This window comes from Engystomops pustulosus, chromosome 4 (assembly GCF_040894005.1).
Source record: "Engystomops pustulosus chromosome 4, aEngPut4.maternal, whole genome shotgun sequence".
NCBI lineage: Eukaryota > Metazoa > Chordata > Amphibia > Anura > Leptodactylidae > Engystomops > Engystomops pustulosus.
This window is the reverse complement of record NC_092414.1, coordinates 66693840-66715373: the sequence shown is the minus strand read 5'-3', so window position 1 is coordinate 66715373 and position 21534 is coordinate 66693840. Positions and strand designations below refer to the sequence as shown.

The window sequence follows — 21534 nt, the reverse complement described above, 5'->3', positions numbered from 1 at the left end:
CATCCTAACAGATTGTTATGCATCTAGAGGATTATATTGCAAATATTTTATTCACTACTGTTATGCTGAGTTTTAGGGGCTTCCGGACCCCCTGATACCTTGGGCCCTGTAGCCGGCACTATGACTGTTATAATGGTAGTCACCACCTGGATACAGAGCATACTTGATTCAGGCAGTGGCTAGAAGGGTAAAAAACATTTTCTTTATTTTTACAATGCAGATGTTTATATTATTTTTCCTGGAAAAGCTGTTATTTTGGCAGTAGCATATTTCATATCTACTTTTTGCATCCTCCTGAAAGTCAGCACCCTACTCCTGGTCCCCCAAAGTAGTGCCAGTTCACCTCTTGTTAAATGCTAAATACCTACACTGTATGTTGTCTTCAGTAGATCTCTAAATAATTAGTAAACCAGATTGGAACAGAGTGGAACCCATCCACCAGAAAACAAACCCATACAGTATATGTTTTTAACTTGCTATAAATGTAGCCCAGTGCATTTTTCTTTGCAATAAAGAAATGCAAAACCTATTGGATACAAACCAAACGGAGGCTCTTCTGGCCTTCATGAGGTGGATAAAGCTTTCCCAGTGCTTATTACATGATAGTTTGGCACTAGTTACATTGTATACTGATTGTTACATGCTCAAGGCTTCATTGTTGGTATATAATATACAGTGTTTAACAGTTTTACATTCACAGACTTTTATTCATCAGAATGTTACATTGCGGACACGTTTTAATACAATACAAAACAGTGCAATGGCAAAAATACAATGGAGGACATTTACTATGGGTTTTTTGTGGCCTCCCACCGCTGTTCTCCTTTCCAACCCATTTATTAGTTGGCACCAGAAAAAATGTAATTTTCCGCATCCCCAGACTGGTTTTCATGGTGTGGAAACTCCAACACAGTTAATATCTGTCCTTTCCATTTTTGGGCACTGAGAAGTGGTGGAGGGTAGACCAAAAGAAAAATGGTCTAGCAGAATAGAAACTGCCCGGGACAGAAATATTAAATCTGTACCTCATTACCGACAGCTAGTCAGGAACCAAACCAGTGGAGGTAAGGGCGCTTTATATAAATGTCCTTTAATGTATTAACTTATTTAGACCTTCATAAATATTGCTTAGCCTTCCTTTAGTTTTAACTATTATCACATATGGTACCATTGACCTGAGGATATCAGATATTGATCCATAGGCGGACTGCAGACAAATGTGTTCAGCACATGGAAACAGACCCATTTGTTGGTCCGATCCCACAGACGCCACAAATTGCACAGGACGGGAGTCCTAGCATCAAACAGAAATATGATGCAAAGACTCTCTGTCTGTGACCCAAACCACAGCGACGACATTGTAAAAGTTCTTAAAATATGGTCACAGCTACTTGGCCAGCATACAGGGAGTTCTTGCATAATGTTTCTATTTGATGCAAGGACTCTCATCCACTGTACTGTGCTCGGTCCATGGGATTGGACAATGTATTGGTCCGTTTCCACAGGCTTTTGTGTGCATCTGGCCTTAAACGTATATTTCTGTGACTTCTAGACATAATTTTGCTGGTGGTACCAAAAATGCCAAATCAGCCATTGACTGAATTATATATATTGGTGTTGCGCCTGGTGTAAATGTTGGAGGATTTTTAAGGGTGGCTACTACCTCCCCATTAGCAATATTATCTGCTTGGATGCACCCTCAACACCCTGAGCACTGCCACTCTTGCCTGGACTCCTCTGCCAGATGAGCAGAAGGTTGTTTTAAAAGAGAGAGGAATTGTGTGAGGTGTTAAGGACATGCACTGGGTGCACCAAATCCCGAGTTCCGAGGTTCTTTAAAGGGAATCTGTCACCAGGAGACTTATGTTTAGCATTCGTCCAGTTCCCACGCCCATCACCCTGCTTTTCGACACCCCCTGCTCCTCTATGGCCACTCCTGAGTGATGGGCATTTTCATATATTTTAAAAGGACACATGGAGAAGCGGTTTCCAAAGGGTGGGAGGGGGACTGCTCCTCTATAGCCACTCCCAGGTGACAAGTGATTAGTCACAGAGCACATGGAATTGTAAGGTACTATATAACACATCTTTTTTTCTGTAAAATCTCTTTTTTTATACAGAAACTTTTTGGCAGTGTATGTACTATGCTCTGTGGGGACTGGGGGAGTGCTAAAAATCGGTCTCCTGGTGACAGGTTCCCTTTACTGCCATGAGGAGTTGCAGGACTTTGTTCAGGCTATATGCAATCTGCCTGGTCCATGATGTCATTTGTTAAATTTTTTTTTATGTGGACTTCATAAGATCATACGGCAAAAAACTTTACACACCCATTGTTCATTATCCAGGTTAAGCCAGAAAGCAACAATTGGTTCAAGATTGTTTCAGTGTTTTTGGCAAAATATATTGTTTTCTTCTGCTGCCAAAAATTAAAATAGAAAAGTCATATATTTTTATGTCTGCAATTAATCAGACCGGTGAGACATTTCTGCACTTTTATTTTTGTGATTGGCCATTCCATTCATTTTCTTGATATAAGATCTGAGGCCAAGTGGGCTCTTATGGTTTGGGCGCAGTGGTCTAAGCAGCTGTGAAGTGGGCAGAGCACAGAGGAAGAAGGATCAAAACTTTCACACTGCAGTTGTGCAGATGGCTCCATATAGTCTACACTTAGCAGTGATTTATTCTTGTAGACTAACATGTGGTCTATGGTGGTGAAATGCTGGCTGGTCATCCAAACTGTTTACCCATTGTTGTGGCCACAAATGTGGATCAGAATTTAAAAAGAACGGAAACAACATGGAATCATTTATACATGAAAAACATATATTTTCATTTTAATTAATGGTATTAACAAATCCAATAAAGACCTAAACCTAAGCTGAGGCATCCTTGAAGACAGATGTTCTAACTTACTCATGTTTTATCAGCCATACTCAAGCCATCAACCAGACTTTACATATTCAACGCCTAAAATACCCACTCTCAGCTTTAAGAATTCCCCCATGACAAGCTATGAACCTCTGCCCTCTGCCCATAACAAGCTATGACCCTGTTAAAGGACATCTACCACCAGAATAAAAGAAAACAGAAAAATGTTCCTGAAATCCTACAGAAACAATAAGCTGGCCTCCCTTTTTGGGTAATACTGTATACAGTATACTCGAGTATAAGCCGAGTTTTTCAGCACAATTTTTGTGCTGGAAATTACTCACTCAGCTTATACTCGGGTATATAGGAAAAAAATAAACTGAGTACTCACCATTCCGACGGCCCAGGCAGCTCCTCTTCTGTCCTCATGTGCTCGGCAGGTCTGCGACAGCTCCTCTTCTTTCTTCATCCGGCGCCAGGTCCTCGACAGCTCCACGGAAACGGCCCGGCTGGCGCACAACTGTGATGTCAGCAGCTGTTTTTTTTTACGGGCAAGCTATACGCTAATGGGGGATGCTTATAAACTTCAATGGGCTGGTAGGCTATATACTTCAAGGGACTGGAAGGCTATATTCTTCAAGGGGCTGGCAGGTTTTATACTAAATGGGGGCTGGCTATATACAACAAGGGGCTGGCAGACTATATACTACAGGGGGCTGGCAGAGTATATACTACAAGGGGCTGGCAGACTATATACTACAGGGGGCTAGCAGGCTATATATTCTAGAGGGGCTGGCAGGCTATATATTCTAGAGGGGCTGGCAGGCTATATATTCTAGAGGGGCTGGCAGGCTATATACAACAGGGGGCTGGCAGGCTATACACTACAGAGGGTTTGCTAGTTATATACTGGGGACGCTGTGACCAATGCATTTCCCACCCTCGGCTTATACTCGAGTTAGCTTATACTCGAGTATATACTGTACTTTACAAACCGGTGCATACTTTCCATCCTAATAGGCTCACCCTGTGCCCCGGTCAGCTTTCATATTCAGTTTTCAAGTCCTTTTAACACTTAAACCCCAAGGCCCTTTTTTATTTTTGCGTTTCCAGTTTTACTCCCTAGCTTCGAAAATCTTCAAAAACTTTTTTATTTTTCCATGTAAAGAGCTGTAAGAGGGATTATTTCTGCATAACAAATTGCAATTCATAGTGACAGTATTAAATATTCCATGCAGTGTACTTGGAAGCTGGAAAATTCCAAATGCATTGAAATTGGTGAAAAAAATGCATTTGTGCCATTTTCTTGCATGCTTGGATTTTAAATCTTTCACTATGATCTTGAGGATACCAAATGTATATAGGTTTTATAATGTTTTTATAGATTTACCAAATTTAAAACCTCCTGTACAAAAAAAAAGCAAAGGGACAGTGGGGGCTATTTGAATTTAAAGGTTTTTTTTACATTTTTACTTTTTTTTTCTCTAATATTTACCAGACCCCCTAGGGTACGTTAACCCTAGGTTGCTGATTGATCCTACCATATACAGCCGTCCTAGAGTATAGCAGTATATGGGGATTTTCCACATCATCTATTGCATGTGCATATGTGCTAATCACACATTATAATAGATAGGCTACAATCAGACAGCCTAGGGCAGTGATGGCAAGCCTTTTAGACACTGAGTGCCCAAACTACAATCAAAACCCACGTATTTTTCACAAAGTGCCAATACAACAATTTAAGCAGTAACTTATTACTACCTGCTTTTTCAAAGGTTTAAATTGTATAGGCACGCAAGGACACCAATACAGTAGAAAGAAGGAGAAGACCTTTGGGTTATGACTGTAGCTTCCGTCTGGTGTCATGGGCTATGTGGGACTGCAAGAGGCCTTGAGTCCTGTCTGGCAAACTCTACCCGTGATGGCAAGGGTGCCCATAAAGAGGGCTCTGAGTGCTGCCTCTGGCACCCGTGCGATAGGTTCGCCACCACCGGCCTAGGGTCTTTATATGACCCGAGGCTGTCACAGTAACAGATCGTCGTTCCCCAATGACATCACGGGGAGCTACAATCTAAGCCAATACAGCGGTGATCACAAGCCACTGGGTTTTTACTGCTTCCAGCAGCATTGCCAATGGCAGTTGAAGGTTTAAAACCTGCGATCGGTGCTAGCAAAATGCAGCAAACACCCAGAAGGTGAGCCCTCTCCATACACCTGCGGCCGACATGTGACGTACTAATACGAATTGATACAGAAAGTATATTGGAATATTGCATAACTTTTTATTATACAAACAATAATATAATATTTATTTACGGGGATGGGAACACCCCTTTAAACTTATATAGTGAAAGCAAGTAAAAAAAACGTCAAGGCATTCACCATTACCTATTCTATCAGGCACCTGCGGGGCAGGTCATTTCCCCTGGTGTGAACCCTGCACATTAACTGCCCCTCTAACCAGGGTGACCCATGCAGCCTTCCCTTCTCCAGTCCTCCAGAAGCTGAGATGTTACCAGGGCGCCTCCCTGTAACCTTCTCCTTTTATTCTCCCTGGCTGCTCGCCCCCTCCTTTTCCCTTAACCCTTGCACTGCCTGCAGCATAGCAGTGAGACCTGCACTGTCTTTATACTGTGTTACTTGTACCCCAGCTGCTGGTGGGAGCCGCACAGCGTATGGCAGGGCATAGATAACTCCTGCCAGGGTCAGCACACGACTCATTGTTACCACTGACCTGCCCGGGACTCTGCATTCGTGTCAGTGGGCGCCGGCTCATTAGCGCCCCCTGTGGCCGAGCTCCGCATCTCTCCTCCTGTCCCTGCTCTCAGGACTGTGCTCGGCTCCAGCTCCGCTCCGTCTCAGCCATGGCATCAGGCAACAGAGGATGGGACAAGGAAGATGACCTGCCCGTGTATCTGGCCCGTCCAGGAACAGCAGACCAGGTCCCCCGGGGGAAGTATGGGGGCATGTTCTGCAATGTGGAGGGCGCATATGAGAGTAAGACTATAGACTTTGACTCGCTCACTGTGGGGCAGAGAGGGGGTAGGAAGAGCAACTCTGCCCGCCAAGGGGCAAACAGCCAGACCCCGAAGAAGACACCCAACAACAATGAAGTGGAGAACCACGTAGTGGAGATTAAGATATCTGCGGGGAAGGAGCTGCTGCAGAACCTCAGTGAGGGCAAGGTAAGGAGTGCCCGCTGTGCCCAGGATTATGCCCAATCTAGTGCTTAGGGCTACACAGGACAATACAGGGGACTGCTCCCTAGTCTAGAGCTTTCTCTAATATCTGTGCATTCACTTACAACATCATATCTGTTATATCTGTTCATACTCAGATCACTTTAAGAAAGTTTTTATCTCAGTGTAATGATTAGAAATGCTGTGTGTAAAGAGATGCCACCATGTGCCAGGTGTCCTGGTATGGTGCCAGCATCCATGGTCCTGCACATTACTTTTAATATAAAACTTGTGATGCTTGAAAACATTGAGTGTCACCTATGCTTCTAATGTATGAATGGAGCGGCACCTGTTGTTTTATGGCTATTAGCTGTCAGGTCACTCAGCATCATGTCCTGTCTCATGGGCTTCACTTCATGAAGACCAAAAGTCATAGACGTTAGTGGTAGCTTACGCCCCTCTGTCGACCTCTGCCAAATAGAAAAACAAGGGAATGTTCTTATTACACCATAGACCCTACAAACAAAGGGGTCATTGCAGTTCTACAAACAATTATTTTCTAATGTGGCCTTGACTGCACTGTCTTAAGCACCTCTATGTTCTGGAAGTCCTCCTAATTGATGACTCAAATAGATATATGTCCCCCATGGGTGCCAGGGTATGGAATAGTGAATGCAGTCTGCTGAAAAATGGTACCCGGTTCCCCAAATTCAAAAACAGAGGTCAGATGTCCATCAGTGGGTAAATCTCTGTGAACAGGATAAAGAAGTCTTAACAAAACTCAAAGTTTACTAAAGGAATTATAAATTAGTCTATACCTAGGTTTCTAACTGTTGACTGAAAGTGAGGGTGTGAGAGGACCTAGAATTTAAGGCCACATGCAAGGCTTTTTTCTGTTACATCTCTTATGAATAGACAGAAGATTCACCACCACATAGTCTGTGGTCCTCTATCCATCATCAGTGTCAGAAGTAAGGAGATTACATCTTATATCTGCAAACAATAAGGAAATGAACTGATCAGACATCTTAAAAATTCTGCTGCACTGCACGTTATTTATGCAATAGTAGTATAGATCCTTTTTAAAAGGGGTTCACTTAGTGACAAAGAGGACGTAGCTTAAAGGACATCTATCACCAGATGAAGGATTGTAAACTGACATACTGGTATTTGCCCCCTCAGGCACGATCTGCTCTTCTTTAATCTTCTTATGCCCTACTTTTACGGAAAAAGGGGCTCCAGGCTTCATAGGAGTTAATGGAACCTGGAGCCCCTCAGGCTCATTTGAATAATTTTAAAACCCCCTTTTCTTTAAAACAAGGGCATAGTACAATACACTATAACTTTATTGATTCCTGGTGGTGGTGGGGGGGGGCATTATTTTGTACATAGTGTCCCGGCGATTGTTACACAGTTAGAGACAGTCATAATGTTACAAATACATAAATACTTCTATAGACACAAAAGAAGAGCAGATCCTGCCAGAGGGGGCACATACCAGTATCTGTGTGTGTGTTTGGTTTAAAATCGTTGATCTGGTCGTAGATGTCCTTTAAAATGCCATAACATAACCTTTGAGAAAGTATATTATATGGCAATTATTACATTTCTTTCTATATATAATGTGCACCTACACGATGGATAGAAATCTGGCAAAAAGAAAACCAACTATTAGGAAGTTTATAGAGTACATACACCAGGGCTGTGTTGTCGCAGTCAGAGACCATTTTGCTAAAGTTGGAATAAAATGGACCAACTCCAACTCCAAAAATATATAATGAATTGTTACAGTAAGTTCACTGCAGTATGTGCTGAATATTTTTTTGATCAGAATTTAGGGAAATTATGGAATGTCCTATGTTCTATTCCTGGCTCTTGGTTGAAATTGATGTGGATGCACTTTTTGCTTATGCTCAGTAATGGAGCTCCTCCCCTACAAATCAGAGGGGGAAGAATGTCTGCTCTTATCTTAGAGCTTTTAAAGTGATCAGGGAAACTTGATTAAGGCAGGATTGCCCTGTGTATGGTCTCTCTGTATACTGCTGTAGCTTGCTTTTCCTTTGAGTTCATGTTTGTAGATGTTAGCTGCTCTGATGGATTCTATACACTATACATAGAATATGAGGGGAACTCACACACATGGAAAAGAACTTTAGCTATAGAAGCCAAGCCTTGATGTTATATAACACTGCTAGACTGTCAGCATTATGATGTGAAAAACTTAGCGGTTCCCAGAGAGAAGCCTGATATTGAAAGTTTAAAGGGAACCTACCACCACGATTCTACCTACAAAGGTAGATCGGGTGGTAGGTGGATGTAAGGGACGTGAGGATAGCTCTTTTTAGAGCTAATCCTCAAGTCCCCGCTAACTTTTGGCAAACTTTATTGAACTAATATGTAAATTTAGCTATGCGGCTACTGGGGCGTGGAGTAGCCGGGCACAAGGCTACACAGCGCGGCTACTCCACACCCCAGTAGCCACATTACTCCTCTTACCCTGTTGTGTGCGGCGCGCAGCTCCTTGTAGCTGTGCGCCCCCGTCCGTCATGAGCAGCCCCAAGCCGGCTTGTCGGACGAGGGCACGCAGCTACGAGGAGCTGCGCAGCGCACACAACAGGGTAGGAGGAGTAATGTGGCTACTGGGGTGTGGAGTAGCCGCGCTGTGTAGCCTCGTGCCCGGCTACTCCACGCCCCAGTAGCCGCATAACTAAATTTACATATTAGTTCAATAAAGTTTGCCAAAAGTTAGCGGGGACGTAAGGATTAGCTCTAAAAAGAGCTATCCTCACGTCCCTTACATCCACCTACCACCCAATCTACCTTTATAGGTAGAATTGTGGTGGTAGGTTCCCTTTAACCGTTCATCAGAACCGACTTTCATGAGACAATTCCTCTGTATCCAGAAATTGTTAGAGATGTTGCTAGTGTGGGTACTGCCACCAACCCAAGTCAGCATAAAGAGGCTGTTCTCTAGCTTTTAAATAATTAGGTCAGACTTTAGTTAATCCATGAAGGAGAATCTGATGGAGGCAGCACTGTTTTTAAGTTCAAATTCGTAGATTTACTAAACAAATATTATTCAGTACATTTTTTTTCCACATAGTGTTTTGCATAATTGCAATTTAGTAAAGTTATAGTTCCAAGGTTGTCATCCCAATAAATATTTTTTCGGATTGGCTTACCGACTCTACAGTCCTGACATATACTAAACTCTCTAAAGATGTACCAGAGTAATTCCTTCTATATGACACCTGACAAAAGGATAAGTTCCTTAATGTGCAATATATTGCCATCTGTGGGCCAGAACTAGTAGTCCCATTTGCGGTGAATTTGAGCTGTCCTTGGGTTACATGTATAGTCATTGAATGGCATTGCATAAGTTGTCCAATGTGCATGTTCTGCAAGTGCTCATCTTTTCCTGTTTAGTCTTGCATGATATCCACATACACTGTTATTTTACTCTGTGGACAGGAAAAAAAAATTCCTAGGGACATGGTTTCTTCAGCCACAAACCAAAATTATAGAGGCAAATGGTTTTAAGCATGAAATTCCTATACAAGATAATAGAATTCATGGAAACGCTGCAACAAAGTAAATAAGTAGCACATTGATAACTGAGGAATTGTGCATATCAGTGAATATTGTAAATAGTAATAGAAATTGAATAGAAATTAAGTAGTTCCAATAGTTAGTTCAAATGGATGACTATATTGCCCACTAAAGGGAATGTGGCCATGTGCTTCCTGTATTAAAAAGGTATGGGTAGAACACGGCTGTAAAAAAAAAAAAGTTTGTGTTCAAGGGGTTTTTACTCAGATCATTATAGAAGCCTCTTGGTGCCACCATACAATGGCCTCTGTATACCAAGAGGTAAATTTGTGGAAAGTGTCAAATATTTTGTTTTGTTAGAGCAGCTTCTTATTGAAAAAATAAATAATCCAGAAACAACACCTTTAACTTGAAAATAACGTATCACTTCACACACAGAAATTCTATTTGAAATGTCAGATTGAAGTCAGATTTGGCTCCCAGTCTATTTTGGATGCAGGAGAGTAAAATTATTAAAATATTGACATTGAGCAACATGTGCTCAGATGTTGAATTTTGGTTTAAAGCAAATCTGTCACCAGGGATGTCACTTTTAGCTGGTGGCAGGTCCAAATAACCTATTCTATGCTGATTTTAAACATGTCTTCTGAATAATTTCAGTACTTTATATAAGTTTAATTCACATTACCTGGCTCTCTGCCAGCAGCATGTATTAAAGAGAACCCGTCATGCAAAATAACCCCCCTAAACTAAATATATTTTCATAAACTGCCATTAGAGAGCATTGCCTCTATCCCTTCATTGTCCCTCTACATGCCTGTAAACCTAAGCAATGAGGTCCTAAAGCTGTATGCAAATGACCTGTGAAATGTCCAATGAAGCATTAGCATATTCAAGCTGTCCACTCTATTCATGAGTGGGAGGTACAGCCACACCCCCAGTGCTTGACTGACAGCCTGTATAATGATGTGAGGCTGTATAATGATGTGCTTCCTGGTGCTGGTGGCCACGCCCCCTGCAGCCTGTGTGTGTATGTGTATGTGAAAGATACAACAGCTCCAGGATGCAGCCATGTTACAGCAGAACATGTCAGATTCATGTGTAGCTGATGTCTGTGTCTCTCACCTGTATATTAGGAGGATGCAGCATGTCAGCAGATGACATACACACACTAGCAATGCTTTACTATACATTATACACAGACATGAGCAGGGGGAGGAGAGGGGAGGGGAGGGGGAACAGGGCTAACATCACAGCCTCTGACCATGTGACCAGCCTCATTTACATGATAAAAAATAGATGATTTTACAATGAATAATGTATGAAATAACTAGATAAAGGCTGGGATGGGATCCTTGTGAGCTGCTCCAACAGGTAGTAGTGACAGGACTAGTGACACAGACCTGATGACAGGTGTCCTTTAAGTCCCGGGGTAGGGGGCAGCCGCAGAAGTGTGCCTGTGTCAGTCTCCTCTCCTCAGCACTCATCTAACTCCCTCCCTACTTCCTGTCATGTGCATTGAGGGGTATGGTGTGCAGGGGTGGAAGAATGCTTAAGGACACACAGGCAGCAGCTACCCCCTTCCTGGGGACTCACCAGGTAATGTAACTTAAACTTGGTGCTCCCATTGTCACTATGAAGGTACACAGTCCTTTAAGAAGGAGAATGATAACAATCTAAATTATTCCATAAATAAAATGTGAGAAATTAGGGTGAAGCATGCTCCAGAATAATTATGAATCAGAAATACAAGCACAATAATAGACATGTCAGGAAAGGGGACAGGTGCTCTTTGATATCATTATGTATTTAAGATTGTTTCAAAAACCCCTGAATCATGTCCGGAGTTATTCCATAGCTAAAAGGGTTTCCAACTTTTAAATATTGATGAGCTATCTATTTGGTATGTCACCAACATCAGATGAGTGAGTGTCTGACACTTAGCACTACCATCAATCAGCTGACTCCAGCTGCCTCTGGCACCAGAATCTATACAGCATCGCTCTGTGCAGAGGCTTAACTGTGTACTACAACTCACTTTCCATTCACTTTCAGTTCTCCACTAGAGACAACTGGAATCAGCTGCGATTCCTAAGTGTCTACACCCCACCATCTAATAATGAACAATAAGTAAATGCTGTGAAAATGCTGTCCTCGTGACTAATGCTGGAATTGTGTAGATTGTTATGTTCTGCCTGACCATGCATGTTTTCTGCATTCACTGTTAAAGAACATCTACCACCAGGATGAAGGACTGTAAACCAAGCACATTGATATACTGGTGGGCAGAATCTGCTTTTTAGGTTCTTAAGCCCTATTTTTTTTTTTTTTTTTTACAAAAGAAGGCTTTTTAAATTATGGAAATGACCCTGAGGGGCTCTGCGCTCAATACATGTAAATTTTTAAAGCCTTTTTTTTCTTAAAAACAAGGGCATAGGAAGCTTTAACAAGAGCAGATCCTGCCAGAGGTGTCACACACCAGTGTGTCTGTGTGCTTGGTTTACAATCTTTGATTCTGGTGGTAGATTTTCTTTAATGGAAAAATAAAAACTTTTAGTAATGAAATGCCCAGCAGCCTTCCCTCACTAATGAATGGCCAGCATCCTCCCCTCAATAATGATATGTCCAGCAGCCTTCCCTCACTGATGTATGGCCAGCATCCTCTCCTCACTAATGAATGGCCAGCATCCTCCCCTCAATAATGAAATGGCCAGCATCCTCCCCTCAATAATGAAATGGCCAGCATCCTCCCCTCAATAATGATATGTCCAGCAGCCTTGCCTCACTAATGAATGGCCAGCATCCTCCCCTCAATAAAGAAATGGCCAGCAGCCTCCCCTCAATAATGAAATGTCCAGCAGCCTCCCCTTAATAATTAAATGTCCAGCAGCCTCCCCTCACTAATGAAATGGCCAGCAGCCTCCTCTCACTAATGAATGGCCAGCTCCCCTCACTAATGGAATGAACCACCTTCTTGTAGGATTATGTGTTGGGCTCAGAATTAGCTTTGAGGAAACTTCCCAGGGACAATTTTACAATTTTATTAATAAAGAAAGTAATTTGACTGATAAAAGGATGAATAGAAGTTACCGTATATACTCGAGTATAAGCCGACCCGTGTATAAGCCGAGGCCCCTAATTTTACCACAAAATACTGGGAAAACCTATTGACTCGAGTATAAGCCGAGGGTGGGAAATGCATTGGTCACAGCCTCCCCAGTATATAGCCAGGCTCTGCCCCAGTGTATATAGCCTGCCAGACCCTGCCCCAATGTATATAGCCTGCCAGACCCTGCCCCAGTGTATATAGCCTGCCAGACCCTGCCCCAGTGTATATAGCCTGCCAGACCCTGCCCCAGTGTATATAGCCTGCCAGACCCTGCCCCAGTGTATATAGCCTGCCAGACCCTGCCCCAGTGTATATAGCCTGCCGCCGCTGCCGGACAGATAGCACAGAAGATATACAGGGGTCACCGGAAAGGTGAGTTTAGATATATTTATTTTTTTGACTCGAGTATAAGCCGAGTTTGGGTTTTTCAGCACATTTTTTGTGCTGAAAAACTAGGCTTATACTCGAGTATATAAGGTATACTATAGACATCTAGTGATACAAGTGATGCTAATAGTGGATTGTGGATCTGTAGGGTAACTGTGTGTTAATACAGGAGCAGGCTTTTTTCAACAGAACATGTTTTAAAGCACCTGAACCGTGTTGAGTGATATAAACTATTTTCATTTCTTGAAGTAGGTGCCAATGTCTTGTTTTCGCTGCCAGTTATAGCTTTTCAACGAGTCTGATTTATTCTGTTCTCCATTTCTAAACTAAGTGCAATAAAGATTTTCTAATAAAGAGTTGCTTGGAAAGAGTTTTATTATGAGGCTCCAAGTGGCATTTGGCCAGCCTTACAATAAAATCAGACATTGTGTCAAATATTTCCTTATTAGGGACTTTCATTTTTTCTGGTCCCTTACATACAACATAAAACACGAAGAAACATTTAACAGTGTCGTGTATATATATATATATATATATATATATATATATATATATATATTTTTTTTTTTTATATACCTATGCCTATCGTTAATATGTATAGGTAACCTATGCCCTTTAGTCAGTATACTATACAAATGTTGGGGGGACAAAATGAAGCAATGCTCACACTACTGATGTTCTCTACCTAGATGAGCCTGATAAGGCGCTTGGAAATCATCTAAGGTAACCCTGGCGCCTGTGCAAAGCTTCAATGGAACGGGAAAAAAGAATTTTAGTTTTGGCTGTGTGTTCCTGGCTTTTTTTTCTTTTTCTGATGGTCAGATGTGTCTTAGGAGTTACGCCCTTTGAATACATCTGAGCTTAGGTCTTAAGTGAGTTTGCAACTTTTTGTCCCCTAAAAGTCCCCTAAAAATCACAATTTTTTGTGGCAAATTTTCAACTTTTGAAAAAGGTCACCACTTCCACATCTGTAATAGAGTGATAATTCCGGGAACCCTGCAGAAACCTGGACAATGGTGAACTTTGAATGGAGCTTGTCTTAGGTGCAAAAAAAAAAATTGCAAAAGTGAACATGCACCTCAAAATGTCACAAAAAAAGAAAAAATTACCAAATACCAAAAATGTACCAAGGTACATGTGACCTATAGACTTTAAGTTGTTTTAGTTATTATAGTTAGGATACTGTAGTAGGTAGGTAGGATACTGTAGTAGGTAGGATACTGTAGTAGCATTGCTCCAATGCTTGACAAAATGCTTCAATAAAAATATTAAATGATTTTCTATTTATCTGACTGTGTTTGAAGTAGATTAAAAATTAATAAAAACTTTTAACGGTGGAAAAATATTATATTTTTTTTATGTATTGCAACGTCCCCGCCAATGCGCATGGCAGAGGAATAGTTGCAAATAAGCCCCTTTTGCCACCCAGTACAGAGGTAATTGTGCAGCGGTAGATACTGCCTTGATAGGCAAGGGTTAAGAATGTTGAATGTTTATCAACCAATGATGTTCCACTATTGTAACTGGAGTATGATTGGAGAAGGAGATCACCTGACCAGGGATTAACTAAACCCTTGGTCAAGGGAGGAGTTAGCTCTTAGGATCCAGCTTCTGACAGGGGAGCATCATCTCTTAGAGCACATGCTCTTACTACAGGCCTCCTAGGCCTCAGCTCTCACTACAGAGCTACAGGGTGTCAGTCCACCTTCAGGGCTGATACTGAAGATACTCAGGATTAAGAGCTGCAGCTTCCAGCATTGGACGCAGCTATATCACAGCCTGCCCCTGCACCCATGCTGGTGAACAGACTCCTGTGGTTCCCTCTCCAAGAGCACTTCCAGTTTCCTATCTCTATAAGGAATCGTTTGGCATGTTGCCTACTGTTGCTGTTGGTTGAAATAAAGAACTGTAAGTTACTTATGCACAACGTTGCCTCCGTCTGGTCCCTGCTACGGCTGTAACATCAAGGGCGCCCCATCCATCTACCAGGGACACACACTGCCCCAGGGAGAATCAGTACAACAGCCTCTCCCTCCATATCATTTCTTGCCAACACCACCTGCTGGAGACCTGCCAAGCTGTAGGACAGCCCTCCAGTCCCCATACCAAGCACTGTGACACTAGCGTGCCTAGGCCGCTGACTCCAGGCCCCAAGAAAAGGCAAGGCCCCGGTGGGGGATGTTGCACTATCATATTTAAAGTTTTTACAAACAAGTAAAAACAGGGAACAAGTGCAAGGGGTAATGCGTAAAGTGACCACATAATGGGGCAGATTTACTTACCCAGTCCATTCGCAATCCAGCGGCGCGTTCTCTGCGGTGGATTCGGGTCCGGCCAGGATTCACTAAGGTAGTTACTCCGACGTCCACCAGGTGTCGCTGCTGCGCTGAAGAGCATCGGAACGCACTGGAGTACACCGAGCCATCGTGGGTGAAGGTAAGCGCGTGTCCAGCGACACTTTTTTTTTTAAAATGCAGCGGTTTTCCCGCGTGCACCAAAATCCCGGGGCAATACAGGGAAAATCGGCACAAATCAGAAATATTCGGGTAACATGTTGGGAAAACGCGAATCAGGCCCTTAGTAAGTGACCCCCAATGTATAATGTGGTTGTGGGGAGTCACAAGGAGATCACATTTCCCTGAATTTGATATGTATATCATGGAGGACCTTGTGAGTTTTTAATAACTTTGTATATACTTATTTATACTTATTGTAAATACTATTTATTTTCCTTATTCGCCCCTATTCATACTTAAACATGTAACTGTTTTTTGTGGGTTTTTTTATGCAAGGAATGAAAAAAATGTATTTAATCCCTTACCGACATGTGATATAAAAGTATGTCACATGTCAGCTGCAGATATATGGAGAAGGCTCATGGGCTGAGCCCTCTCCATACAAGGTGGGTATTTTCTGTATATTCTTGCAAAAAAAGGCATCAAGGACTCCCAGGCTATGAGAAATACAATTGTCTGGTCTGATGAGGCAAAGAACTTTTTGGTGTTAGTTCTAAGTAATATGTGGCGAGAAAACCATCACCTCATCATTTCGTCAAATGCAATCCTAACAGTGACGCATGGTGGTGGCAGCGTCATGCTATTGGGGTGTTGTTCATTGAAGAAAAGATGAATGAGGCCATGTAAACAGATATCCTGTATGAAAACGTATCCCAGAGTTCTGTGGACCTCAGACTGGGCTGAAGGTTCACCTTTCAACAAGACAATGACCCTAAGCACACAGCTAAAATAACAAAGCAGTGGCTTCAGAACAACTCTGTGACCATTCCTGACTGGCCCGGGCAGAGCCCTGACCTAAATCTAATTGAGCATCTCTAGAGAGACTTTATAATGGTTGTCTACCAATTTTCACCATCCAACCTGAGGGAACTGGAGAGGATCTGTAAGGAAGAATGGCAGAGGACCCCAAATCCAGGTGTAAACAACTTCATACCCAAGAAGTCTCAGGGCTGTACTAGATCAAAAGCTGCTTCTACTCAATATTGAGAAAAGGGTTTGAATATGTATGCCCATGTGATATTTCAGTTTTTCTTGTTTAATAAATTAGCAAATAATCTACATTTCCATTTTTTTCTTTAAAGATGGGGAGCAGGGTGTATATTAATTTGCAGAAAAAAAGAACTTTTTAATCTTACTAATTGGGTACAACAAAACAAAGAGTGAAGAATTTAAAGGGGTCTGAATACATTCCACACCCACTGTATATAAGGTAATAACATATAGTGAACAAAGTGAAAGTCTACTGCAAAAAGACAAAAAACCTGTGATGGTTACTGCACTATAGAAGCCAAATTGGCATTCTATCCATAGAAAAATGTCTTCTGCCGATGCTGTGAAAGTAGCTTGAAATCATATGCTAAATAAATCTATAGAGTGCACTTCACCAAAGATAGGCCAGAAGATTTGGTGAACTTTTTGGTGAAATGATTTTTTGCAACATGGAAGAGCACATTAGTCTTCTTTATGGTCTCTTTCAACATATGGGAAATGTTTATTCTTACAGCAATTAGCTTCATTTTTAGCTTTTTTTTTGCTGCTGAACAGTTGGTAATACTAAGATAAAGAACCCTGACCCATACAAATCTATGTGCCATATATGAATATACTGGGGCAGATTTACTTATCTGGTCCATTCACGATCCAGCGGCGCGTTTTCTGCTCTGGATTCGGGTCCGGCCAGGATTTATTAAGGCAGTTCCTCCGACGTCCACCAGGTGGCGCTGCTGCACTGAAGTTCCCTGGAATGCACTGGAATACACCGAGCCGGGCTGAGTGAAGGTAAGTGCAAGCTCCGCGACACATTTTTTGTTTTAAATGCGGCGGTTTTTCCGAATCCGTCGAGTATTCGTTCGGCCACGCCCCCCGATTTCCGTCGCATGCATGCCAGCGCCGATGCGCCACAATCCGATCGCGTGCGCCAAAATCCCGGGGCAATTCAGGGGAAATCAGCGCAAATCGGAAATATTCGGGTAACACGTCAGGAAAACGCGAATCGGGCCCTTAGTAAATTACCCCCACTGTGTGGTACCAGCCTGGCAGATCTCCAGGGTCATATGGAGCTCCAGCTCCCTTTATCTTACTTCACAAAACTCACTTTAACCATTTATCACAATAGAAAAGCAGTAGTAGCGGACATTGCTACTATATTTATTGGTGTTAAACTATACCTTCTACTAACTCAAGACCACTTTCTTATCCAAACCGGATCCAAACTTTTAATGCTACCATATTTAATTCATATTCATTATCTTCTTGAAGAAGACCACGACAAATGGCCACTTTGTATTACAAACCTGAGTAGCAGTTGTCATAAACACTAAGACAATTTTGTTGTATTTGATGCCTCTGCTGAGAACAAAATGAGACTGAATTGAGTTAGTAAGCAGATCTGTTGAATCATTTACAGCAAATGAATAATTTAGTAGGAGAATGTGCCTATTACTATGTGAAAAAAGAACAGAGTACTGTAGATTTATTAATGTTCACCTAAATACAGATAGTTTGGACTTGGGCTATGTGCACCCAGCCCTATTGAGGGCCATAATAGAGGTCCATGGCACCCAGTCACGGTGGGGTGAACACATTTGGGCACATTTACTTACCTGTCCTCTGGAGTTCACCGAAAGTGCATTCACTAAGATCGTGCGACCGATATCCTGCATGTGTCGCTTCCCCGCTCAGTCCGACGGAGTTCACCTTCTTTTTCCTGGTGTATGTAAGTGCATTGTCTTGCAACACAATTTGAAAGCTAAATCCCAAGCTCTGTCCGAATCAGTCTCATCGTCCCCCACCCCGTCCCCGATTTGTGTTGCAAAAAACCAAGCCAAAAAACAATCGCGTTCAACACAATCCCAGCGCAGAACCTGTTAAATACCTGTCCAAGCCGTGTAATCCCCGAAAAAGATGAAAAGTCCAACAAAAGTGTGATCCATGACCCTTAGTAAATGAGCCACCCTATATCTGCGCGGGGTGGCTCAGCCACAAATTAGGACTTGTCCTATAACTGACTGGATTTACGGCACAGCCATTTGGCTTTCTATGGAGAGAGGAGGGAAGGGGTGAGTAGCGCTCAACCCCTCTTCGCTTATCCAGACAGCCATTTGGTACACCACTGTTTCGGCCATGTGAGCATACAGTCTAGTGCACTTAGTCTTGTGGTAAGGGTATGCTTAGTATGAACTTATAGATGTCTTTTGGGTGTTATACTGTACATGGTATTAAACTACACCACTATTTTATTATATGACTTAATGTGGCAAGGATGCTGTAAATCAATGTTCTTGAAAGAATATGCAAACATTTGCACCAAATATCTGGGGTATCACCAGCCAAAATTCAGGTACCAGAAGATTGAAGATAAAAAAAGGTTTATGCTCTCTATCTGGCAGCATAGTGGTATGCATGGAATATGTCAGATCCCTTCTCACACTCTTTTTGGGTTTACCTTCTTTCTCATATGTTTTACATTTCACGTGCTATTAATTCCATGGCTCCATCTGAATCAGTTGTCATCATATAAACATGAAAGAAGATTGTAATGTATAATAACAATGCAGGTTTCCATGTCTGGATTACATCAGTGTAGAAAACCATAAAACTAGGAATTGCTCTGAAGCTTGTAGTGGGGTTCACACGATTCAAATGCAAATCATCCTCCCTGCAATGTAAATGCTTATTTGCATATCCATTGGCTATCTGACAGTTCTGGGGAATGGAGATTCCCCTTGGGGTGGAAAACTGTTGAAAATAAATGTCCGGTCAGTGGATGGCCTTAAATTATTTCTATTCTCTGTGCATTTAGCAGCAGTTAATCTGAATCATGAGCTTTCGCTCAGCAGAACAGCATGGAAATCGAGGCTTTGTCTGGGCAACTTCTCATGACCTGCAGTCATTTCGTATCCTTTCTTTATTCGTGACTTCTTACATGATACATTAGGCAATAGTTGTGATATTTATCTGCAAATGCAATGATCCTATTGAATGGTGAACAGATTGTACATTGTTCCTGATGCATGTTATCAGTCAGTGACAAAGTAACTGCAGGGTAGAGCGATCTCTTTAATATATCTGTTTTTAATATTGCTGGTTTTATTTCTGGAGGTCTCTTTCCATGCTTACTATTTTGAGAGTAAAATATAATGGAGTTTACATCATGGTACATGGCAGGTCAGCTCCAGGGTTCAGCAGGCCACTGGGCGACAGAGCCTGAATAGGCCCCTCTGCAGTGAACTCACGTGGTGGCATTAAAAATTCAGAAACTAAAACAGTCTCATGTTCCCTTAAATATTCCCTAGTCTATCATACCAAGCATCGCCCTGATGGTTATTTTATACACAGCCCCCTGATGGTTATTTTATACACAGCCCCCTGATGGTTATATTATACACAGCCCCCTCATGGTTATGTTATACACAGCCCCCTCATGGTTATGTTATACACAGTCCCTTCATGGTTAGTTTATACACAGCCCCCTCATGGTTATGTTATACACAGCCCCCTCATGGTTATTTTATACACAGCCCCCTCATGGTTATTTTATCTACAGCCCCGCTCATGGTTATGTTATACACAGCCGCCTCATGGTTATGTTATACACAGCCTCCTCATGGTTATGTTATAAACAGCCCCCTCATGGTTATGTTATACACAGCCCCCTCATGGTTATGTTATACACGGCCCCCTCATAGTTATGTTATACACAGCCCCCTCATGGTTATGTTATACACAGCCCCCTCATGGTTATTTTATATACAGACCGCTCATGGTTATTTTGTTACACAGCCCCCTCATGGTTAAGTTATACACAGCCCCCTCATGGTTATGTTATAAACAGCCCCCTCATGGTTATGTTATACACAGCCCCCTGACACCCCATAGACTCATTAGATACAGCCCCCTCATGGTTATGTTATACACAGCCCCTTCATGGCTATTTTATATACAGCCCCCTCATGGTTATTTTGTAACACAGCCCCCTTATGATTATTTTATACACAGCCCCCTCATGGTTATGTTATACACAGCCCCCTCATGGTTATGTTATACACAGCCCCCTCATGGTTATGTTATACACAGCCTCCTCATGGTTATGTTATAAACAGCCCCCTCATGGTTATGTTATACACGGCCCCCTCATGGTTATGTTATACACGGCCCCCTCATGGTTATGTTATACACGGCCCCCTCATGGTTATGTTATACAGCCCCCTCATGGTTATATTATACACGGCCCCCTCATGGTTATATTATACACAGCCCCCTCATGGTTATATTATACACGGCCCCCTCATGGTTATATTATACACAGCCCCCTCATGGTTATGTTATACACAGCCCCCTCATGGTTATATTATACACGGCCCCCTCATGGTTATATTATACACGGCCCCCTCATGGTTATATTATACACGGCCCCCTCATGGTTATATTATACACGGCCCCCTCATGGTTATGTTATACACGGCCCCCTCATGGTTATATTATACACGGCCCCCTCATGGTTATATTATACACGGCCCCCTCATGGTTATATTATACACGGCCCCCTCATGGTTATGTTATACACGGCCCCCTCATGGTTATGTTATACACGGCCCCCTCATGGTTATGTTATACACGGCCCCCTCATGGTTATGTTATACAGCCCCCTCATGGTTATATTATACACGGCCCCCTCATGGTTATATTATACACAGCCCCCTCATGGTTATATTATACACGGCCCCCTCATGGTTATATTATACACGGCCCCCTCATGGTTATATTATACACCGCCCCCTGATGGTTATTTTATACACAGCCCCCTCATGGTTATATTATACACAGCCCCCTCATGGTTATGTTATACACAGCCCCCTCATGGTTATGTTATACACAGCCCCCTCATGGTTATTTTATACACAGCCCCCTCATGGTTATATTA

At 42.4% G+C, this 21534-nt stretch overlaps 1 protein-coding gene across 1 annotated transcript in view; it reads left to right on the top strand.

Moving 5' to 3' along the window:
• The first annotated feature begins 5557 nt into the window (after positions 1-5557).
• DPYSL3 (dihydropyrimidinase like 3) overlaps positions 5558-21534 on the top strand; it is a 104981-nt gene continuing 89004 nt past the window's right edge. The window contains exon 1 of the mRNA XM_072146151.1: positions 5558-6056. Coding sequence (XP_072002252.1) covers positions 5736-6056 — 321 coding nt within the window. The 5' untranslated portion in view covers positions 5558-5735. The remainder of the gene's footprint in view (positions 6057-21534) is intronic.